The 24,512-nt window shown below is 48.1% G+C and overlaps 1 protein-coding gene across 1 annotated transcript in view; it reads right to left on the bottom strand.

Moving 5' to 3' along the window:
* Nucleotides 1–234: 234 nt before the first annotated feature.
* CACNA1I (calcium voltage-gated channel subunit alpha1 I) overlaps nucleotides 235–24,512 on the bottom strand; it is a 164,080-nt gene continuing 139,802 nt past the window's right edge. The window contains exons 23-36 of the mRNA XM_074168446.1: nucleotides 24,397–24,486; nucleotides 22,426–22,618; nucleotides 21,176–21,327; nucleotides 19,438–19,547; nucleotides 18,696–18,829; nucleotides 17,871–17,941; nucleotides 12,497–12,575; nucleotides 11,797–11,918; nucleotides 10,711–11,049; nucleotides 9,937–10,083; nucleotides 5,614–5,730; nucleotides 5,071–5,239; nucleotides 3,989–4,185; nucleotides 235–936 (exon numbers count right to left, since the gene is read on the bottom strand). Of these exons, the coding sequence (XP_074024547.1) occupies nucleotides 235–936; nucleotides 3,989–4,185; nucleotides 5,071–5,239; nucleotides 5,614–5,730; nucleotides 9,937–10,083; nucleotides 10,711–11,049; nucleotides 11,797–11,918; nucleotides 12,497–12,575; nucleotides 17,871–17,941; nucleotides 18,696–18,829; nucleotides 19,438–19,547; nucleotides 21,176–21,327; nucleotides 22,426–22,618; nucleotides 24,397–24,486 (2,622 nt within the window). The remainder of the gene's footprint in view (nucleotides 937–3,988; nucleotides 4,186–5,070; nucleotides 5,240–5,613; nucleotides 5,731–9,936; nucleotides 10,084–10,710; nucleotides 11,050–11,796; nucleotides 11,919–12,496; nucleotides 12,576–17,870; nucleotides 17,942–18,695; nucleotides 18,830–19,437; nucleotides 19,548–21,175; nucleotides 21,328–22,425; nucleotides 22,619–24,396; nucleotides 24,487–24,512) is intronic.

The raw sequence follows: 24,512 nt of genomic DNA, 5'->3' as shown, positions 1-24,512 counted from the left end.
CCTCAGGCAGGACTGTTCCCGTATTGCTTGCACTCTCCCATGCCTCTGAGGTACGGTACCAGAGTATTTATTCTATATATATATATTTATGTATATATATATATATATTTATAAATTTTTGTTTGCCTGGTTCTTTTTCTCGCAAATCCTTTGGAATTGCTGCTGGGGAGAAGCCAGTGAAACACGCTCCCCATCCGGCGGCTGAACGCTCCCCTCCCTGTGCCTCAGGGACCCTCATCTGTTCCTCTTGCTGACTCCATCACCCAGCTCCAGCTCAGATGGGAGCGGGGAGCCATGGTCCCCTGTCCCCAGTCTGCCAGGGCCATCTGGCTCCTCTCCTTCCCCAGGCGACGGAGTGTCCTTGCAGAAGTCCGTCACCCAGGAGGGCATCGAGAGGAAGCCCCGGGGGTCAACGGTGTAGAAGGGCTTGGCGTGGTGGGCAGTGGGGCGGCGGGGTGAGGGGCTGGCGTGGAGGCTGCTGGTGCTGCTGCACTTCTTCACCAGTGTCAGCCCCGGTGGCGGGGGCGAGAAGAGGGAGGTCAGTGAGAGGCTGCTGAGTGTCTCGGAGGGCTCGCTGTTGTTGCCGCCCCCCCGCAGGCTGCTGCCTGCCCCCTCCTCGTCCGAGGGGTCCATGGAATCGTGGTGGGTGCAGCCGGGGCTGGTGCTCCCACCGCTGCTGTGGCTGCGCTGGTGCCGACGGATGCTTCGTAGGCTGAAGAGCCCCCGGCCCCGCAGGCTCCGGCGGCGGGAGGCAGGGGAGAGGGGGGCTGCCAGGGGTCTTTGGCTGTCGGCAGCTGGTACGGGGCACAGAGCAACCGGAAGGTCCAGGGTGCACTGGGGAGAGTCGCTGAGGTTGAGGCTGTCCTCCAGCGTGGTCTGCAGGCTGCCCGCTGAGCTGCTGCTCCGGCTGTCCAGCGAGGTATCGCTCTCGGGGGCCTGTGGAGCAGGAGTGTGAAAACACAGTTCTCAGGAAGGAGATAGGCAGAGGGAAAGAGACTTTGCAGGTTTTTGGGTTCTTTGGGTTGTTTCTTTTTCTGAGTACTTTGGGGTGTGAAAATAAACCACAATTACAGAAAAAGGGGAAAAACTCCAATTCCTCTCTCACTCTCCTCTGCTGGGGAAGGCAGCTATAAACCACCCAAGCAATGCTACAAAGCACCAGCCATGCAGCTTGCCCAGGAGATTCCCTTCTTGGGGGTGGAAGAAAGGTTTCAATATTTTGAGCTCTGATTTCATTCTGCTCCACGATGAATCTTCCATGTGAAATGCCCCAGCAAAGGGAAGGGGTGCTGGGTCTGTGAACCCTGTAGCCCCCCCTGCTGCTGGGCTGTCCCTGCCCACTGGTGGTCCAGGAGGCAGTGGAGCCAAGGTTCCCTGTGGGTCCCCACTCTTGGCTTCCCTATGAACCTGCCACACAGGCTGTGGACACATCAAAACCATCGCCTAGCCAGAAATCAGGGAACTTCTGTACATGGACCTCAGGCTCTGTACACAGACCTCCTCTCATTCAAAAATCAGCAATATGTGGGAAAAGAGGCCTCGTGGTTCTTCTGACCAGCACTAGTGGCAACGATGGTATTTAGGGCAGAAAGACAGGGTGCCCTTCCAGCAAGAAGAGGAAACAGCCTTAATTTCCTTGTGTCAGGGCTCAGTTAGTTAATGTGCATTTCAGTTGCTCTAGGATCCTGGTCCGCGCTGTGAGATCATCACCAGCACTGGGAATGATACATGTAGGACTGGGAGCAGTCTCCTGAACCATAGCTATTCAATATAGCCTGCATCACATAAACAGAAGTCTACCAACTTCTCCTTTACAACAGTTCAGTACTTTTGCCCCAGTGGTATACCAGCTCCAGAGATCTTTCTCTTCATGTCTAAACTTATACCAGAAGTTTCAACACCGCAACAACTCAGTGGCCTCAGCTCGAGGCTAAATTTATCCCTGGTGATTTTATACACATTTGTATTGTGCCAACAGTGTCTGTCACATAGACCTGGATAACATATGATTTTATTTTTAGTTTTCAGTTTGTCTGGAATAGAGTGTCCCTGTACCCCTCAAACAGGAATTGTTCATGGAGTATCTTCCAAGAATAATAACAGGGATCTCTATTGGACTTTCATCTCTGCCTCCTCTGCTCTTCAGGGACACTTGATCTTCCCTCAACACTTTTATTCTTCTCTTCCATTAGTGAGAAATAGCTGTCTTTTCAGAAAGAGATAGCACCTTTCTGGGATGTTAAGTGGGCAGGGGAAAACAGCAAGCTCAGGGATGCGGTGTGTGGATGTGGCACAAAGGGCTGTGGAGGAGGTAGGTGGGGAGAAGCCTGTTCCAACCAAGCAGGTGCATGATTCCAGAGTTACGGTGCTCAGAGGTGTTGAGGTGCCTCCGCAGCTGCCGTCCCCCTGGCTCACACTGCGGCTGCTGTGCATGCAGGTGTCTGCAGCACACTCAGCGCAGTGGACCCAGGGGTGAGCTAAAAGGTGACGTGATTTCATCTTCATATGGGACTAGCTGCAGCTGTCAAACTAGTTTTTGATCCAAAGCAGAAGAGCATATGCTTTCAGGGGGTGAGAGCTTCGCTAGGTAAAAAACTGGCTGGATGGCCGTGCCCAGAGAGCTGTAATTAATGGGATGAAATCTAGTTGGTGGCCAGTCACCAGTGGTGTCCCTCAGGGCTCAGTTTTGGGGCCAGTCTTGTTTAATATCTTTATTGATGATCTAGATAAGGGGATTGAGTGTACCCTCAGTAAGTTTGCAGATGACACCAAACTAGGTGGGAGTGTTGATCTGCTTGAGGGTCAGAAGGCTCTACAGAGGGATCTGGACAGGTTGGATCAATGGGCCAAGGCCAATGGGATGAGGTTTAATAAGGCCAAGTGCCGGATCCTGCATTTCAGTCACAACAACCCCAGGCAATGCTACAGGCTTGGGGAAGAGTGGCTGGAGAGCTGCCCAGCAGAAAAGGACCTGGGGGTGTTGGTGGACAGCCGGCTTAACATGAGCCAGCAGCATGCCCAGGTGGCAAAGAAGGCCAACGGCATCCCGGCCCGTATCAGGACTAGCGTGGCCAGCAGGAGTAGGGAAGTCATCGGGCCTCTGTATTGGGCACTGGTGAAGCCTCACCTTGAGTACTGTGTTCAGTTCTGGGACCCTCACTACAGGAAGGACATTGAGCTGCTGGAGCATGTCCAGAGGAGAGCCACCAAGCTGGTGAGGGGTCTGGAGAACAAGTCATATGAGGAGAGGCTGAGGGAACTGGGCATGTTTAGTTTGGAGAAGAGGAGGCTGAGGGGGGACCTCATTGCCCTCTACAACTACCTGAAAGGAGGTTGTAGAGAGGTGTGTGTTGGCCTCTTCTCCCAAGTGAATAATGACAGGACCAGAGGAAATGGTCTCAAGTTGCAGCAGGGGAGGTTTAGATTAGATATTAGGAAGAATGACTTTACTGAGAGAGTGGTCAGGCACTGGAACAGCCTGCCCAGGGAGGTGGTGGAGTCACCATCCCTGGAGGTATTTAAGAAACGTGTAGACATGGCACTTCAGGGCATGCTCTAGTGCCCGAGATTGTTGGTTTGTGTCTGTTTGTGGGTGGGTGTGGTGTGTGGTTGTGAGTGTTTGTTTTGTGTGGTTTTTTTGGTTTTGTTTTGGTTTTGGTGTTTGGTTTTTGTTTGGTTGGTTGGTTTTTGGTTTGGTTTTTTTTGTTGTTGTTGTTGTGGTTGGACTCAATGATCTCAAAGGTCCCTTCCAACCAAGAAGATTCTGTGATTCTGTAACACCCCTTTGCTATACAACCCTCTCTCCTCCCCAGCTCTCCTGTACTCTGAAGTCCACTGTGCTCCTCCAACAGGTTAGATCCAGTTGACCCAACCCGTGACCACAGCTGCCTCTCTCCTTCCTCTGCCCTCCTCCCCATTCATCCCCCTCTGTTTGGATGTGATGTGAAGATCAAGTTTTCTTAGTAGAGGGAAGCGGGGGGAGCCTCACCTGATGAAGAAGAGAACAGTTCACACTCGGAGATCTCAATGATGCCCATGAGCCTTGCAGAGAGATCTTAGGAAGGTTGCGTGGACACGAATCCTTCTCAGGCCCTGTCTGGGTGGCAGAGATGGCTGGGTGGAAAAATTCTGCTGGTACAGGTAACAGAGGGCAAGCCGCACCTGGAGAGAAAGGGCTGGGAGGGGCTGACAAAGCACCAAAAGAAATGGGGAGGAGAACAGAAACAGAAAAAAAAAATATGTTGAAGAGTCCTCTGATTCGATGTGGTGCCTTTGGTGCTCTTACACCCAGGGTCCTGCAAGTCCAGTGGTATGGAGGATATTTAACAACACACGCTCCTGGTGAATAAACCTCAGTCTAGTGTATGGGTCTAGTCTAGTCTATGGGTCCCATTTTCTACACAAGAACCAAAACCTGCACCAGACCTGGAAGATGTAACACGTCTCAGAGCCATAAAGCACCAGCCCAGCTTGCCTCTCCCGTTGCTGCTCTCGCAGAGAAATGCTGAGCTATAAGGCCTGGATTCAACTACATATCACTGCCAGAGGACTTTTATCCCAGATCCTGCAAGGCAAGGGATGAAGGGAGACAAATAAACTGGTGGTTTGGGAAACCTGGGGACCACAGGAGGCCACAGTGTGCTCTAAGAGTAGAACTGGAGCACTTCCACCAATGGCAGACATGTATTATGTGTTCCCTGAACCTGTACCTGAGGGGGAAGCAATGTTTTACTGTGCCAAGCGAGCACAGTTCATCCAGCTGGCATGTCAGGGGAGTCTGTCCCCAGCTCTTCTTGATCGTGCATGGGTGCACTACTATGAACGGGAATCAGCTCTCACGATACTTCATGTAGGCAAGTCTGAGGGAGGATATAAGATCTAGCAGCAAAAGAACTGGTCTTCACCCTGTTTCTGAGGACTGGCAAACTGAAAGCTAATACTTGATTAGTGAAACCCCACATCATATTAACTGCATTCCAGGCAGGAGGGACTCAGGAGAAAGGCAGATGAGCTGAACCAACTGACCTGGTTGATTCAGCAGACCTGGAGAATGATGAAAGCCATGCTCACCTTTGGTACTTTCATGCTTTAGCCAAGACTGGACTGAGTTGAAAGGAGTTTTCTCCATTTCACACAGGTAACTGTCTGGGTTTGTAGAGCCATCCGCACTGGACATTGGGAGCAGGCATTCCCCCAGATCGCCTACCCCATTGGAGTCAGGGCTGTCTTGGCCATCCTGCTAGAAAAAAATTAATGAGGACAAAGCTTTGTGAAATTTAATGGCAGATGACAGAGCAGATTTGTCAAAGCCTCAAGAAGGGCTGATTCTGAAGATACCTTCAGGCTAGCTAAGAGATGCTCAAGTTTCCAGTCCAAATCCTTCCTCATTCCGAGGAAGTTACTGACAGTAGTGAAGAGAACTTTCAAAAATATACATCCCTTTTTTCTCATCAAATCCTTCTCCGTGATGTGTCTCTATGGAGAGGCTCTCAAAAAGTGACCAGAATTTATATTCCTCAGCAGGGACACTTGCATAAATACAGAGCACTTCAAATGAGCAGGGGCAGAAATACAGTGCATGGTGCAACATGCCTATGACCGCCTGGGGCTAACCTTGATCTCCTTAGGACTCAGCTGAGAGGTGCTGCGATTGTCTGACTCATCTCCTAGAAGGACGGAAGAGGACTTGTCTGAGTTGAGGGATAATGCTTCCATTTCGGCCAGCTGGACCTGCAGGAAGGGAAAGGAGCTGTCACAGGTCATGCCTGGCATCCACATTTCAAGCAGTCACACTGTTTATGGTAGATAAGTGAGAGCCTGTAGACCTGAGATCAATTTTAAGTTATATTCCTTGGATACATCAGGTGCTGCCTAACCCAGAGTTGGGCTGGGCAGGAGAATCCACTCTTTAAAGAAGGTTGAACACGTGATCTGCAAGCAGCCCACCGCCAGTCCATGCGCCTCTAGTGCCAGAATTGGAGGAAGGAGTCCTGAATCTGTCCCAGCAATACAGCTGGCACAAGGCCTGCAAGTAAAGCCAGGCAGGGAGAGGGCTCCCTCAGGCCAGAGACAAGGCAGTCTGCTCTGCTGAGGGATGAGGAGTGGGACCCCTCTCTCTGAAGGCATCACAGACAGCCCTGCTTAAACATGAAGGTGCTTTCATTCCAGGGATAGCCATGCCTCTTGCAGTCCATGCCAGTATCATGCTTTTCATATTCTCTTACCTTCATCACTGAAACCCTGTTTCCTTCCAACTTCCCTCTGTCTTCCCTCTCCCTTCACCTCTATCCTACCCAAGACTTCAGGTAACACCATCTCCCATCCTGGTCTCCATCCCTAAACTCACCCCTCCTGCCCACTCCTACTTGTGCTCTCTTGCTTTCTGAAACCAGGTCTGACCACTGCATCTTTCTCATCCTTGAACCTCAGCTCTGCTCCAGTCCCATGCCTGACCTTGCCTCATCTTTTGGCCTGTTTCATACCACATATACCCCTCCCCATCCTCTTTCCTCCAAACTTTCAATTCCCCTCTGCCTGACATCTGTCTCCTATAATACCTGAAAAGCATCTCCTTTTCCTAGTAGACTAAGCAACCCTCCTGTGCTTGGCTGGTCTCTAGAGTCCCACCCATTCCCACCACCAGCACCTGACTCTTGAGAGCTATATTCTGGGTTGTTTCAGTCAGGACAACTTGCTTCCTGGCCAATTATTTTGTCCTCCCCTGTGTTTGTGTTTGCAAGAGGTGGGTACAGCTTTTGTGCTATAAGAGTAGGTGGAACATTTGGAGAGATGACTCCTTCGAGCTGGGAGTTTAGTGGCTTGTGCCTGTGCCAGAGACTGGAAGAGGTCTCCATCCAAGGGATGATGCACTTTGAATAAACAGGATGGAAAACCAGAGCTGGATTTAAATAAAGGGCACAAATGACATCCTTATTTGGGATATTATTCTGACACAGGAACATGGTGCCATTCAACGATGAAGAGATCCCAAAACCAACATCTACTGCTCAGAGCATGGATGCACCAGAGAACCCACAATGAAGTTATGTCAAGCACGCTACACAGCCACCAGTCAGCAGCTACTTGTGGAGAGAAAGAGAGTCTTCATTCAGTCCTACTTAATGTGCATACTCATCCATTACTCGCCTAAGTGCTTGTTATACCAGAACAGCCTTACAGCTGTGCTTGTAGACACCAGCGTGAAATGTGATAACATCTGCAACTACCTTCTCCATCCATAAAAAAAGGGTTTCAACAAAAGCCGGAATAGTCTGTTCTTCACTGAACTGCTTGCTCACAAATTCTGGCCACCCTGGGTTCTACATAAAAAACGTAATCAACAAAGTCATGAACAGATAAATTGCGTGTGTGGAAACACGGTTCTCCGCTGCTAACTGGCAAACTCCACCACTGGCTAAACACGCTATCAGCCACCAATACACAGATGTCTAACTGTCAACCAGCCTAAGAGTGAAAGGATACCGATGACAAGAGAAGACATTAGTGGTATGAAAAAAAGATGGTTTGTTCTTATTGCTTCCCCTGCTGTGGAATATTTAAAAATCTTCTGACTAAAGATGTGGAACAAAAAATTTTAAAAATTGCAGTGGGGGCAGAATTCGGAGTGCAATTCATGAAAGCTGCCAGGGACTTCTGAACCATGCACACACATCCCTTAGAAAATTACTAGTTGCAGATACAAAAGAGCCACAATTACAAAAATCCTTAATTGTACAAATAATTGGTTTGAAAATAAGATGCTAGCAGCATAACTGGGAAAGGCGCTGAGCACTTCTACTCAATGCAATAAAAAGCTTAGCACATATTAATATCTTTAAGCATACGTTTAAGTGTTGTGTCCATCCACTGTGCTCAGCATCTTGACAGATTAAACTACAGAGAAATGGGAGTGAACATTTTTGGCTAATATGTGATTTTCGTCACAGGGGCAGAGTTAAGGGTGATTTGGTGGGCAGGAAGCATATGAATTTTTTTTTTTTTTTAACACATGTATTGAATAGGACTAGATAAAAACTGTTTTGCCCATATAACTCGCTGTCAGTTACTTCTGAGATGGTACAACTCTGTGTGTACAATGCACATTTGTGTATGTTGATGTATCAGAGTACACTCCAATTTAACGACCGTGTGCATTGCTGGTGTTAGTGCTGGGATCAAACCTAGCTGTGACTCGATGTAGTAATTTCCTGTTGAAATCACCTCAATGTTTTTTGTACTATGAAATATGAAGAGAAGGTCATGATCAACCGTGACTTAAAATCCTGAGCTGTAGTTTTGATTCATAGGATCAGAAATAAAATATCTACATTTTACTACTAAAGTTATTCCTGCAGATACAGATCATTTCTTTTCAATTCCACATTTTAGATGTCTTGAAATATCAATTTTGAAAAATAATTTATGGTTCTATAGCAGCCGTTAGAAAATATGATCTAAGAATAATTCTTTGGTTGTGATTATTCTGTTAAACTCTGCTGTGGGTTGCACTTGAAAATTTTGCAGTCTAGTTTCCTTGTTGGGAAGGTAAGAAAATTTGTTGTTGTCTTTACTCCTGGGCAGGATACTGAAGACTATCTGGAAGGTTTTCAAATGCAGCAAAGTAGCTGCAAACTGACTTAATTTTGGGGAAATCATTCTGGAATGCTGTAGAAGACCTGATTTTCTGAGAAGACTGAGCACCAACTACTGAATATAAGGACTTATGTAAAGCAGTGGAAGTTGCAGTTAATTGAAAACTAGTTATTTGGCTGCATTAATGCAGCATCCATTTGTGAAGTGCTGCAATACTGATAAACTACAGCAATGTTTGCGTTTTGATACTTTCAAAGGGAAGCTATGGGGACAAGCAGATAGCTGAAAGACTTAAAAAAATTAGAGTATCAAAACTAGGCATCTGAAGCCAAATAAAATATTGTTTTCTTCAAACATGGATAGAGCAATCTGCCAATGAGAACTCTCTTCCCAAGTTTCCTTGTTTCTTTATAAGCAACACCAACATAACAAGTTAGTTATGGAGAAGGAGATGGTGGAGATTGCCACTGATGTACTGTCAGATGAGCCACGCTACTGTTACAAGTCTGAGCATAATCATAGCACTTAAAAACAATAAAATTATTTCAGAAACAAAATTATTCCTGCTACTCATCTAACTTATCCCAGACTACTTTGCTCCTGCAGTTTCACAACCTGAAAAGACTAATTGCTTAGGAAGCAGTTTTCTAAAGCATCTAACTTTAGAAGCACAACTCTAAGCCATTTGGTGTCCTGCTCTTGGCAACAACCTATTTGTCAGCTAACAGGTTCTACATCAGAAAAGAGACTCTCAAACTTCCTCAGTGGGCCTATTTTTATTTAGGTTTTGCTCAAACTAACTATTTTTCACCACAAACCAATCCTTGCTCACAGACGGTAACTCTATTCAACAAGGCATTTAAGCATGTGCTTAATTCATCAACCTCAACAGGGAATAAGCAAGCACGTGCTTAAAATGAAAACAAAACACATGCTTAAATCTCCCACTGAACTGCCCCTGAATGCTATTATTGGGGTGAGATCCTTTGAGTCCTCTGTACAACATGAGCTTGAACCTCTGCTTTTCTTGCAGAATTGAACACAAGAGCTGCCAGGACACCTTCGTAGTCATTTCTCTACAGCTCATTCAGTCCTTCCTGACCTGTGTCCTGGCACATCTCACCTTTCCACCACCTCAAACATCCCCCAGCAGTGGCTAAGGAGGGCAGGCCTGTACTAGAGGCAGTATCAGCAGTTCATGACAGATGTCAAACACAGGTCAATGAGCTCTCTGTCTACGCAATCTACAACCAGGAGCACACATCGGACAACCTGAGGGCATGTGTATGTGGGTGTGCAGGTCTTGGGGGGGAGTCCCCTCACGCATCCTCGTACGCAGGTTACCTCTTGCTTGTCATGGTTACACTTCTCGCACATGGCCGGCGAGGAGTAATGATGGAAGACGGAGCCCGATAGGTTATCGATGATCATTAACTCCCCGTCGAAGGAGTCCTTAATAATTAAAGAGACACTGTCCAGCCATAAGTTCTCCTAGGGGACAAGAAAGGGGGGAGGATGGGAGAGATCATTTTAAGAATGCTGAGTTTTTTTGCTTCCAAGTTTCATGTGAATTTGGGGCTGGGTTCTCCACCCTGACTCATCTGGAGCAGCACCTTGTTCTGCAGGTACCTGCACAAGGTCACTGGGGGAGCACTTGCTCCTTAGAGTGTGTAAGGGTGCCAGAGTTCAATGAAAAAAAAAAAAAAGAAAAAAAAGAAGGAAGGATTGTCTTCATTCACTGTCAGTGCACCACAGCACTGCTCACACCTCCTTTCCAGCTCTGCTGGAGTGCCTCACTCTTGGTCTATTATTTCCCCTCCTCTCTTCTCCTGAGCTTCCCTCTCAAATTTGCCCCTAACACACCTCTAAGCTGATCTGCTTCATCCTTCTTCTGCTGGCACTCAGGTTCCTACACCGTGATGACAATGAAGAGGACCCACTGCTGTCATATCCTTGTCCCCACACAATGCTACCAACTCAAAAGTCTACCGCTGAAAGCAAACCTCTCACCCTGAGGTGGAAGAGTCTATCTGCTACTGCTAAGCTCTTCTAGGCTGCCCAGCTTCTCCCCACAGCTACTTGCTGCAGTCTGGTTGGTAAGCTCGAAAGTGTACTCACCTGTGCTGGAGAGTAACATCTCATGCATAGACGTCCTTCAGGATCTGCTCTCCCACCACCTCCTCCTGTTCCTGCTCCTTTTCCCTGTCCTGAATTTGGGGAGCCTGACTTGCGGGAGCACAGCCCATGTGCAATTTCCAGCTCAATCTCAGCATCCATCTCTGCATCCTCCTGGGCCTCCTTGTTGCTGTCGTCAAGATGTTTCATGAGCACAGCTACCACCACATTGATGAGGACAAACTGGGCTGTGAGCACAAAGCTGACAAAGTACAGTGGGGAGATGAACTGCAGGTTGCTGAGGCAGCTCCGGTCATCGTGGCTGCAGTCACGCAAGGTATCCTTGAGGGGAAGTTGGGTTTGAGAGGGAACGATGGAAGGAAGGAAGGACTAAAGTAAGAATATAAGCTTGGCTGCTCTTTCTGTCAAAAAACACTGATGTCAACAGAAAGAACAGAGCAAACCTTTTTATCACCCCACACCCTCTGGGATTATGAGGTCCTCAAAAAATCAAGGACACTATCTAATCATGTACTCTCTGCTTCAGAGCAAGTATGTCCAAAGGTGTACAGAGCAAACTACTTCCAGACCATCACGTGTTGCTGCCATTGTAGCCACACACGTGAGCAAGAACAAAACTGAGCAGTCTGGTACTGCCTTCTCCCATTCGGACTCAAAAGTACCACGTGTTCAAAGAACTTTCCTCTCTCTCTGTCCTTTGAAGGAGGTAAGTATTTATTTTTCATTGCCATGGTACCTCTGCAGATGGGTGCCATGTCCAATGCACCCATATTCAGCTTTGATAATAGGCCTTATGACAGTGGATATTCCCTTTTAGCCTGGACAGTCTTCTTGTTCCTCTCAAGGACAATTTACATTTTTCTCAGCCATGTGTCTGTAGGACTAGATGAGCCCAAGGTCTGAGTTACCGTGGTGGGGAGCGAGATTTTGGCGCAAGCAGGAACCTTATCTAGCAATTCAGCTCTTGCGTTCCGCCCCTTTTCTAGCCCAAGCACTGCTGAACATAGCACACATCAGAATTTCTCCTTCCCCACAATAAGGACATCCACGCCCCTGAGGCCCAGTTACCTTCATTATCCCATTCCAGTTGTCGCCCGTGGACACCTGGAAGAGCGTGAGGAAGGCCATCCCAAAGTTCTCAAAGGTGGCATGGCGGCTCATGCCCTCACAGGGGTTCTCATCATTACATACTGAAAGGAAAGGGATCACAGCTATCAGTGGAGGACACACTGCCGACCCTGAGATCAACAGCAGGAAGTGGGGAAGGGGACTTCAGGCTTCTCACAGCCTGGAGACCTCAGGTAATGGCCTCAGCACCCTGCCCAACAGTTGGCTGTTGCCAAGCAATACAGAAAAATCCCCGATGGCCCAGACCCGGGATGTCAGGCAGTGTAACTCATTGACCAGGGGAATCCTCCCAATGTGTCATTGTGCTGCCCTTCTTCTTGATTAATATTCCACGGCAAGAGACATAAACAAGCCTTCCTTGAGTTTTTCCTGTAATCTTGAAGGCAATATCAATGTAGGCAGTGCAGAAAAAGTAAAAGTTTAAGAATGAAAGGGAAACAAGACACTGCTTTTATTTTGTTAGTCTGTTAGGACAATAACAATTTAGAGGGAAATTCCTCTTATATCAATTACACATAAGGGAGAATAAAGGCCACCGAGTAATTCAGTCCCTTTATTGAATAAGTACTGATGAGTACTTATTCTCGGCTTCCCAGCAGGTCTGTAGCTCACACTGGAGCATGGTCTTTTTGAGACTTACCCAGTTTTCCAAAGAGCTCCACTCCTAGAGCAGCGTAGATGAAAAAGAGGAGCATGAAAAGCAGTCCAAGGTTTCCAACCTGAAAGCAAACAGCATGGTTAGCCTACCCCAAAGCCCATTTCATCTGTACAGGCAAGTGTTTCTGTCTTTCAAAGCCTGAAGAGAACAGCAGCAAGTTCCCAGTGTACAAATGCAACCAAACAATTGCTCAGCACTTGGGAAATCACTAGTGATAGCACCAGTTGCAACAGGACTTGAAGGATGCTCTTTTCCAAGTTTCCTCCACTCCGGGACAAGCTCTGGCCAGGGCTGACTGAAATGTGCAGTGTCAGGGCCAGGTGAAGACAAGCACATGGGAGCAGGGGCACCAAAGGTGAAGCCATTTTGGCTGGGTGAAGGACAAGCTATGGATTACAGCATAGACACACATACTGCAGTGCTACATGCTCCACCAAACTGCCCAAGTCCCCTGAAGGTCATGTGAAGAGTGCAATAGCAGCGCTCCAAAAAGACAGAGACACAGGTATAGCAGCTCCTGCATGAACCAGGCAGAGCATGGTGGGGCAAAGCACCAGCCATATGTGGAGGCTACAACAGGTCTTGTGGAGGGAGTAGGCAGGCTGGAAGGAAGAAGGGTAAAGAGGCGCTCTTCAAATATGTGGAGAGGAGAAGAGAGAAGAGGAGACTACGAAGGAGCCAAGAGGACAAAGAGAGCTTCCTTTGCATCTCACGAATAACAGGTCAAAGTCCGATTTCTGGGCCTCCAGCAGCTGTCTGGAAACCCCCCAATACAAGGATTGCTGCTTCATGGTGCACAAAGGCAGTAGTGCCACCAGCAACACGGGCACTGCCACAAGTCCTCACTCTACAAATGACTGCTTGCCTCTCAATCTTCTGTCTGCCAGCATGTGGGGCAGCCAGGTTATATGTGAGGAGCAGGAGAGGGCTTTGGAAGAGGTAGGCTGGACAGTTACAGAAAATGCTAGTAACGGTTAACACACTGTTAGTGGAGCAAGAGAAGGCGGGGAAAAAGTTAAGGACAAACTGGTATATGGGTGTTTTTGAAAAAATTGAACAGTGTCTGGTCTGAATGCACGTGGTCACTGGGCCTTTGTTAGGGACATCCACTTCAGGAGTCTAATTTAGTCATTGCAATTGCTGTGCCATCCAAATTCAGGAGAAAAATGAATGATTCAGCCCACCCACTCTACTGGGCTGCCAGATCCTGGCTCCCTACACACTCTGTGGAAGGAATTATTTCTGATGACTAAATTGGACACCATAGTAAATGCTCTGAACACACACCTCTGGGTCTGTATCTACAGGGCCTTAAGAAAAAGAAGTTATTAAAACTTAGATAAGGCCTAAAATTCCAAAGGGCTCTTTAAAATTAAAGCTCTATTCACTATTAAGAATTGTTGCAGTATAACAAAGACAGGAAGGGAATTCAAACAGGACAACTGGAGATGCCTTATATGCCATTAGCAAGCCAAAATCCCTGATGTGAGTCTGTGCTCTAGGAACATGAAGAGAAAGGTCGAGAGGAGGAAAAAGCACAAGGGAAAGGACAGCTTATTTTAAACTGCTTCTTTTGGCAAAGCCAATAAATCTTGGAGAATAATATTACAGATAATTCAATTGTCCCCTGAAGACTCAGTGTATAAAATATGGAGACTGAATTCAATCTTTTAACAGTGAAACTGAGGGATTTTAGCCGTGCTTTAAGTGCAGATTTTTACACAACTTTAACTATGAAGTGATTTTTGATCCCTCTGTTCTATAACTTTATTGAACAAAGACAACCTGTTATAGAAAGAAGCAAAAGTCAATCAATAGGAAGTGGAATGATGATAGGCCTTGATGCTGCAAGGATTAAGCACTGCTTGGCATGACCTTCCAGGGAATACCTGGAGGCCAGACCTTTAGACACCTGCTCGCAAGGGGTTTGTGGCAGATATTAATGACCTCCAAAAGACCTGACCTATCATAGAATCATAGAATGGTTAGAGTTGGAAGGGACCTTAAAGATCATCGAGTTCCAACCCCCTTGCCATGGGCAGGGACACCTCCACTAGAGCAGGTTTCTCAAAGCCCCATCCAGCCTGGCCTTAAACACTTCCAGCGATGGGGCATCCACAACCTCCCTGGGCAACTTGTTCCAGTGCCTCACCACCCTCACAGTAAAGAATTTCCTCCTAATATCTAATCTAAATCTCCCCTCTTCTAATTTAAAACCATTACCCCTGTCTTGTCACTACATCTCCTGACAAAGAGTCCCTCTCCGGCTCTCCTGTAGACTCCCTTCAGATATTGGAAGGCTGCTATGAGGTCTCCCCGGAGCCTTCTCTTCTCCAGGCTCAACAACCCCAGCTCTCTCCTGTCTTCATAGGAGAGGTGCTCCATCCCTCTGATCATCTTCGTGGCCCTCCGCTGGACCCGTTCCAACAGGTGTATGTCCTTCCTGTCTTGAGGACTCCAAAGCTGGACACAGTATTCCAGGTGGGGTCTCACGAGCACAGAGTAGAGGGGTAGAATCACCTCCCGTGACCTGCTGGCCACACTTCTCTTGATGCAGCCCAGGATGCGGTTGGCTTTCTGGGCTGCCAGTGCGCACTGCTGGCTCATGTTGAGCTTCTCATCCACGAGTACTTCCAAGTCCTTCTCCTCAGGGCTGCTCTCCAGCCATTCTCCGCCCAACCTGTATTTGTGCCTGGGATTGCCACGTCCCAGGTGCAGGACCCTGCACTTAGCCCAGTTAAACTTCGTGCGATTTGCACGAGCCCACCTCTCAAGCCTGTCCAGGTCCCTCTGGATGGCATCCCTTCCCTCCAGCCTATCGACCACGCCACTGAGCTTGGTGTCGTCGGCAAACTTGCTGAAGGTGCACTCTATCCCACTGTCCATGTCTCCGACAAAGATGTTGAACAGCGCTGGTCCCAGTACCGACCCCTGAGGAACTCCACTCGTCACTGGTCGCCAATTGGACATTGAACCATTGACCACAACCCTTTGAGTGCGGCCATTCAGCCAGTTCCTGATCCACCGAGTGGTCCATCCATCGAACCCATGTCTTTCCAATTTTGAGACCAGGATGTCGTGCGGGACAGTGTCAAACGCTTTGCATAAGTCCAGGTAGATGATGTCTGTTGCTCTGCCCTTGTCCACCAAGCCTGTGGCAGTACTGTAAAAGGCCACCAAATTTGTCAGGCACGATTTGCCCTTGGTGAAGCCATGCTGGCTGTCTCCAATCACCTCTTCATTTTCCATGTGCCTTAGCAGAGATTCCAGGAGGATCTGCTCCATGATCTTGCCAGGCACAGAGGTGAGGCTGACTGGCCTATAGTTCCCTGGATCTTTTTTCCTTTTTTGAATATTGGGGTTATGTTCCCCTTTTTCCAGTCAGCGGGAACTTCACCAGATTGCCACAATTTCTCAAATATGATGGAAAGCGGCTTAGCAATTTTGTCCGCCAGCTCCCTCAGGACCCGTGGGTGGAATTCATCAGGTCCCATGGACTTAATCATCTTGGTTAGCAAAGGAGCTGTAGGTGAATGTGAGAGACAAAAGCCAGAATTTATAAAGTATGGAAGAATATACACGTGGTTTGTGGCTGGGACCAGACAGCAGGGCTCAGAGGCTTGACTTTGCTATACTGAGCAAAACACCTCACTGCCTGATGACTGAGTTTCTCCATCTACATGACAAGGATATGAACATTCCCTCCTCTCCTATTTATTATTTATATTTTGAGGGTCCTCAAACCTGGACAAAGTTGAGCATCACCACTTAAGTGCAAATATACTGCACAGTCCTCTTACTGAGGGCTTCTGGATACTGCTTCAGCCAGTTCTTAATATCTGTGTGCTGTATGTATCTGGGTTGCAGAATAACATGCCATAGACATACAGATGTTGGATCTGGAGACCTGCTCTGTTACAGATCCTCCCCTGAGAAAAATCAGCTGTTGTGGCTCCTGGAACAGAAAAGAGCAAGGTGCAAAGAAGCTGCACTGAGCCAGACTGGAGCAGCAGAGCCAGAACTAATAAACATTACTGGCCCAAAGCTGCCTGCTATAAGAACATGCTTAATCTCCTGTTTCTCCCATTGTCCAATGTATCTCAGCCCCCAACTATCCCAGATGATGTTATCATTATATCCTACATATGAATTATATAATTATTATCATTAGACAAAACCACAAATTATTATTGTTTAATAAAAAGCATAGGAGATCAGAGCGCACTCAGGATCCATAAAAGATCAGAGTGTTTCCCCCTCTCTTTTGTCCCATGAGATTCAGATTGACTTTTATTGTTACCAACATCAGAAGTAAATTCCTTGGGTAACTACTCCTGCTGTTTTCAGATTGATTCTCAGCTCTGCTTCACTCACTCAGACTGGCACATTAGTTGATAAATCAACTGACAAATGCCTGTGCATTTTGATATCATGCAGGATATCTGCCTGCTCAGGGCCTGCCAGGGGAATGGTCGGATGTATGATCAGTAGAGCCACTTGGTGCCATTACTCCTTGCTTAACAATTCCCTCTCGAGGATCCAAAAGGAAGGGGACCAGTCTCCCTGGCTGTTCATCCATCACGGAGGATCCTTGCAGTGGGCTTGAAGCTTGTGTAAAGCACCGTGTCAGCATCTCATTTAGGAACAGCTGCCGCTCACAGCTCATGAAATCCTTCTGTCTAGCTGTCTTGCAGTAGACACTTAACTGCCGGCTGTGTGAGCCACAACAGAGCGCGTCACTGCTTCTCATACACGAGAGGCTCAGAAACACAAAGGGATCCAAGAGGAGAAAGGAAGAAAAGAAAGTAGGAAGGGGGAGGCACTGGCTAAGGAACGGAGTGATGGGAATGTGAATGAAAGAGAGGGGGGAAATGGGGGCACATGCCGGGAAGACTGAGAAGGGCAGACATGCAAAGACCTCCTTTGCTCCTGAAATGGCTGCCAGTCACTCTTCCCTTCTTATGGAGAGGGGAGAGAGGAGCTGGGGACTGGCCACAAGCAGTTAGACACTAGCTAGATGTGATGGGAAGAATTCTGCCCTTATCCAGGAATCAAGCCTTATTTCATTCACCCACTGGAGAACAGACGTAAGGCGAGCTGTACCCCCGTGACTGACATGGCAACCTGGACAACATCTATCTGAGGAGGGCTGTACCCCGATGAAAACTTGGACATGACCTTCAGGCAGTTGCCTGCACAGCACAGTAGACACCACCTCTGAGACTCCACAAGAATCAACCCTTTGGAAAAAGGATGCATGGCGGTGGGGCTGGACTAGATAACCTTTAAAGGTCCCTTCCAACCCAAACTATTCCATGATAAAAGAAGAATCTTTGGGGCAGCTGGTCTGTTTTACCTGTGGCAGGGCTTGAACAACTGTATCCAGCAGTGCTCGCATGCCTGTGGCCATCTTCAGTAGCTTCAGAACTGCCACAACAAGCACAAGAGAAGTGTCTCTCAGACTGAGCTCAGAAGATCCACGTTTTATGTGACTTACTAACGGCAGTAGCACAAAACAGATGTCCTGTCTCTCCTTGCCCTAGAAGAACTCTGTTGTGCCCCTTGGCCCCCTCTTCTCCCTTTGCCCACTTCTTTTGACTGTATAACCCCAGTGGTTCCTTCTCCTCCAGTGCATTTCATTCTTAGTAAATACTCCGTTTCTGCCACCCATGCCTATCAGGCTTCTTCTGCTTCACCCAGACAGTCTGGCCAAGAGCTCTCTTTCTCCCAGCATTGTGTATCACAATTCTCCCTCTGCTCTGATTTTTCATTCCATCACTTTCTCTTCCTCCAGCCACCATCTGTTAAGGCAGCTTAGTGCATCTTGGCCACCACCAGGAAGATTCAGTCCTCTCCCTGTGCAAACTTCAACCTGCTTGGGGGCCCCTTTAGTGGTGTTTAGAGACACCACTGCCACACCTGCCCTATAGCAGCATAAGAGGGAAAGTTCAGCTCTCACATGATCTGCTCACCCTCCTGTTAAAACCACTGCATCTAAATGCCTGGCTTAAGGAAGCCAAAAAGCCTTAATCTCTAGGTTGTCCTCCATCACATCCCCTACCTCCCTCCCAGGGCTACGGACAGGGGGATCCCATGAACTGATCACTGCTCAATGAGTAATGGCACCAAGTCCCACTCCATGGCCATCCACACCCCTGCCTCTGGCCAGTGTTTCTCTCACCCCGGGCAATGCGCAGCACTCTCATGATCCGGATGATAGTGGGGTTAATTGGGAGAGCAGCATTGATTTCAATCTCTTCCAACGTGATGCCCATGACAGACAGTAGCACAATGGCCAGATCTAGCTGGTTCCACCTTAAGAAGAAAAATTGAAGAGAATAAAGGAAGATGGAGTTTTTCCACTTCCCTGAAAAAGAAAGTGAATTGTCTTCACTTTAACCTAAATATTTCTTTATGTATAAATTCAAGGCCCCACTCTGAGTCAGCCTATATGGGGTTTTGCAGACAAACAGAGATACACTTTGAACACACCCTGAGCAGCCAGAGGCAAGCTAGCCTGATCTGAAAGCGTGGAGCTGTGTTACTATGGTGCTATGCTTTGAGTAATGGGCTCTGCTTTTTATGGCCTTACTACCTCAAATCAGCTTCGTTATATACATTCGGCTTCAGCATGCTCCCAGTTTGCCTCAAGGGCAGGAAAAAAATGGCTCACTCTAACCCCACCTCCTTTGCTTTCTAGCCTAACCAGCAGGTGCCAACCAAGAGGCAGCTTTTGGACAACTCTTACTATTGCCTAGGCATTGTGGCTCACGCAGGCAGAGGTTAGGTCCATGCTGTGCAGCACTGGGAGGCAATCAGAGCACTCTGCTACCACCTCATCCTCCAGATAGGAATCCATCCTCAAAACCTCCACCCCAAACCCAGTTGTCCCACAGCCACGGTTGACATAACCCTCTGCTCACCTGTCTTTGAAGAATCGCCGCAGACCAAATGCCACCAGCTTGAGGACTGCCTCCAACACAAAGACAGTGGTGAAAAGGTAGTTGCAGTACTTGAGGGCTGTCTCCAAGGACTGCCAGCAGAAAGAGAGGGTAAAGAACTGAGGCAAAAGCAACATCAAGCACATAACCTGTGGGGGTGACTCTCCTGAGCGCCAGGAATTCATTAGGAGGTTGGAAAACTGCCCCATGCCTCCTACCTACTTGAGCATGGAGGCTACCTACTAAGGGCAACTATCAACTAGCCTCTCTGCCCCATGTTGTTCTCAGGATCAGTTATTGCTCCTTTCTCCTGTACTGCTCAGCAAAACAGGGAAGAGGTGGCTGTTGCAGGAATAATCCATCAAGTACCATCAGCCTCCTCCCTCTGCCGGTAGCCCATGCCACGTGGATGCCACCATGTTAATGGCACTGGCGCAGCTATCAGCCAAAAGTGAGGCACGAAGGTTATTCCTGTTGTGGATACATGTCATCCCTGATGGGAGGAAACCCCTCTTTACCTTGGTCTGGGGCAGGCATATGTCATGCCACCATTTGGTGGCACTTTGTACTGGAAAGGTTTGAAGAGCTTTGGCGAGATTCTTTAGCAGAGCCTGACAGCAGGTTGGCATGGCTGGACCTGCGTTCCAGGGGAAGGAGCTGAGGAGTAAGGAAGAGGAATGACTTGTTCAGGAACAAAGGCCTGACATGACATGACAACAGATAAAGGTTGAGAGTTCCTGCAGAGTAAAACTGGGCACCATTACGGGCAAGATAAAAGGTGGGCAGCTGGGAAAGATGGGCAAGAAACAGAGGAGACTGGCAGTGGATCTGAATGAGGACAGACAGATTCCGTTCCTAATCAAAGCCTGAGCTACCTTGGACATCACCTGCTCAGGCACCAGAGCCATCACCTCAACCAAGGGTCTCCTGATGAGAAAATCAAAATGCCACCAGGCAGGTGCCATGATGAATGCTTTGTCTACATGTGGAGGCAGAAAGCTCCTTTGATACATGCAGCATACTCTTTTTTTCCATCAGAGGCATCTAGAGCTTTGCCAGGAACACTGAGAGCTACCTGGTCTTCCCCAACCAAAGTATAAAACTTATTTGGCCTTCAAAGCCCTTCGCTGGGGATCAGCCCCTGCAGCTGAGAGGCTCTGCTCAGCGCTTGGGCTCTGCAGCTTCTCTTACACAAAAAAGGTGGCTTGGTAGACATCCCATCCCATGACACACAACCAGCCACTCTAGTTCTCTCAGCTTAGGCCATATGGCAGGAGAATTGAACTGGCATTTAGAAATCTGATGCAAAGCCTGAAGCTCCCAGGACAATGCTGTTTCCACCACTACTTCTGTTAGGATCCAGGGGAACATACAAAGCAGACCAGGCAGCTAAATTTGGGTGACCCACATACCCACTTAATAATATAAAGCACAGAGACTTAATTGCACCGTGCTTTCTAGGGACCCGACTCTTACCTAGATACCTTATTCTCTATTGATTTTAATGGATAACAAGTGTCTGAGTAGGGGCTACCTTTCTGAATATATATGAAACTCTTCACATAACTTTGCCTACTACATTAACTCTTGCAACACTTTAATGGTACTTTTTAGAGGCACTCAAGTGTCCTACCTATTCTGGTGGGCAGTGGTCATCAGGGAGCTGTAGCACAATAACATAATGACTGGAGGCAGGGCTTATCTCCACGATCTCACTCACCACAGGTTGGTTGTAGTGCTCCAAGGACATAGTGACCACGTTGAGGCAGATGATGAAAGTGATGAAGATGTCCAGATAGTGGCTGGTGCAGACCGAATGAATAAGGAGGCGTATGGGGCAGTAGGTAGCATAGTACGGCAAACGCTGCGCCTCTTCAGTGGAAAGAGGGAGATGGGAAGAATTAGGAAGAAATTGGAAGAAAGAGAGAAATGGGTAAGAAACACTGAAGAGGGAGCAGGCATAAAAGTGGTGATAGGTATTGAAAGAAAAGGGAATGATGTGGGAGAGAGAAAGAACAGAAAAGAAAGGTAAAAGATAGGGGACATAGGAAAGAGGGAAAAAATGTAAAAAAAGAGGGAAGTAGAAGTGGGGAAAAATAAGTAGAAAAAAGACAAGGAAAGGAATGCTAGAAAGAAAATCTGTTAGTCTATGTTTGTGGAATGGTGCTAAATCAGCATTTCATGCCTCAACAAATTAAGATTACAAATGATAAAAGGGAGCAGATGGTTCCAGAAGAGGCCCTGGGGTGTCACAGGAGAAAGGGAAAAACTGGAGCAGAGGAAGGGAAAGCACGCCCACAGGCTGTGAATGGAAGAAAACCATCAGTCTGGGGTAGTAGGGATGATTTCCAGGGGCAGGTATGCTTTTGCAATTTTTGTCTAAAGGTAATACAGAAGAGGACAGAAACACCAGGAAGAGGGCCTGCTTCACCCCAGAGAGTCTGGGACCCCAAGGAGTGACACTGCAACATTGATGGAAAGAGCCAGGAACAAAACACAGGGGTCTTCCTCTTTTTTTTCCCCACCCTCTTCTTTAAATTTGGGTGTTTAAACACAAAGGATGGTCTGTCCAGGTCTTTCCCAAACACCAGCTGGGTTGCAGGAAGCCCAGGCGGGACTATCCCAAGCCCAGGAGGTGTACCAACACGTGCACGTCCTGTGTTAACAGTGCACGCCAGCACCTGCACAAGGGCATTTTTGACAAACGTTATCTCCTGAGGGCCAGGGACACTGGGACTTCCCAGTGGCTTCCCCAGAGTCCCAGCAGACCTCATCAGCCACCCCTCTTCCCCAGACCGCCCTGGTGAGGTGTGTAGCGACACAGCAGTGGCGCAGGGAGGAAGGCTGAGAGCACGGCCACAAGCAATGCATTTTGGAGACCAGTCCATGGGGAAAGAAAAAGAAGAGGAGAAGGTTTTTCTCAGAAAACCTTGGCCTACGAACCGACCAAACACTTAGGCTGTGCCTTACTCCTTCGCTTCTTCTCCAGGCGGCGCAGGCGCTTCTCCTCCCGCCGGCGCGCCTCCTCAGCCTCCTGGTGCTGCCGGCACTTGTGGAAGTTCTCCACCACCACTCCCACGAACATGTTGAGCACAAAGAAGCTGACAATAAGGAGGAAGGAGATGAAGTAGAGAAGCATCCAGGGGTTGTTGTTGATCACCGGCTGGAGGAGGGAGGAGAACAGAGGCAGTCAATTGTCTGGATGTGTGCTGGTATGGAAATGATGGGGGTCGGACCTGCCATGGTAACTGGCTGCTGGGGAGGTAGGGAGAGGTTACGGAAATCAGGGGAGTGGGCTGGGAAGAGCTGGGACTACAGGCAAGGCAGTTTGTGATTGGCTGACTGAATTTCAGCATCAGCTGGCGGATGATGCAGCAGTTGGAAGTCAAGGGCAGGGACCCACCTGCACAGCGTCACCCACAATTCAGGCAAACCCCAGCCACAGGTTGAATACAGAAACACAGAATGGAAGGGGTTGGAAGGGACCTCTGGAGATCATCTAGTCCAACCCCCTTGCCAAAGCAGGTCCACCTAGAGGAAGCTGGATGGGGACATGTCCAGGCGGGTTTGAGTATCTCCAGAGAAGGAGATTCCACAACCTCTCTGGGCAGCCTGTTCCAGTGCTCTGCCACCCTCAAAGTAAAGAAGTTTTTCCTCATGTTCAGATGGAACTTCCTCTGTTTCGGTCTGTGCCCATTGCCCCTTGTCCTGTCACTGGGCACCACTGAAAAGAGTCTGTCCCATCCTCTTGACACCTGCCCTTTAGATATTTATAAGTTTTGATAAGATCCCCTCTCAGTCTTCTCCAGGCTAAACAGACACAGATCTCTCAGTCTTTCCTCATAAGAGAGATGCTCCAGTCCCTTGATCATCTTCGTAGCTCTCTGCTGGACTCTCTCCAGTAGTTCCTTGTCTTTCTTGAACTGGGGGCCCAGAACTGCACACAGTACTCCTGATGTGGCCTCAACAGGGCAGAGTAGATGGGGAGGATAACCTTCCTTGACCTGTGGGCTATGCTGTTTTTAATGCATCCCAGAATACCATTGCTCTTCTTGGCCACAAGGGCACGTTGATGGTCATGGTCAACTTCTTGTCCACCAGGACTGCCAGGTCTTTCTCCGCAGAGCTGCTTTTCAGCAGATCAGCCCCTAACCTCTACTGGCACATGGGGTTATTCCTTCCCAGGTGCAGGACCCTACACTTGCCTTTGTTGACTTCATTAGGTTCCTCTCTAGCCTACATACAACACCAGTATGTGGTAAATGAGTGGTCCAGGCACCGGGAACATCTTTGGCTTGAGGGTGAGTAGAGATCACACCCACACATCACCAAAACGGCAACGAGATCAGAACAGAAATGTCATCCAGGTTTGGAGAGAAAGGAGACCCTAACTTTCACTGGGTCTCCTTACAAAAAGCCTGCAAAGCCAACAGTGGTGTACCTTGTGCAGAGCTTCAGAGGTAAATAGAGTATCATCCCTGAGGTTCAAGCCTGTGGTATTGCATCCCATAGCAGGTGCCTACAATGGACACTATCAAGGTCATTGATAGTGTAGAAGAATACGGATGCAGTGGGCAGCAGCCCAACAGTCCCTGCTTTACAGGGTATTAAAATAGCCATCTGTGGACCAGGAGGGAGCCAGCATGCCCAGAAAGGCACGTGGCATTGTTGCTCTATCATTACAAATAGATAAAGGCCTGCTGGGAGATCCAAACTGAGTAGAGAGTGAGAATTACTACAGACACACACTGCACAGCCACAGCTCCACCTCCCTGAAGGGATCAGGCATGACTCTGACCCTTTGAAATAGGTGAGCAAAGATTCAGACTGGAAGGAAGTCTTGGTTTGAGGGAGGTGTCTGAAGCAGAACGTTAAAGCATGCTTCTGCATTACTAGCCCAAGGAAAGTGAAAAAGGTCCTTTCACCGGGAATTCTACATACCTGCTGGTCAACTGCTACAGCATCTAGTCCATTATACATAATATTGACCCAGCCATCCTTGGAAGCCAGAACAAAGAGCGACATCAGAGCCTACAACATACAAAGTAAAGCAGATG

This window comes from Numenius arquata, chromosome 2, assembly GCF_964106895.1.
Source record: "Numenius arquata chromosome 2, bNumArq3.hap1.1, whole genome shotgun sequence".
Classification (NCBI taxonomy): Eukaryota; Metazoa; Chordata; class Aves; order Charadriiformes; family Scolopacidae; genus Numenius; species Numenius arquata.
This window is presented reverse-complemented; position numbering and strand designations above follow the sequence as displayed.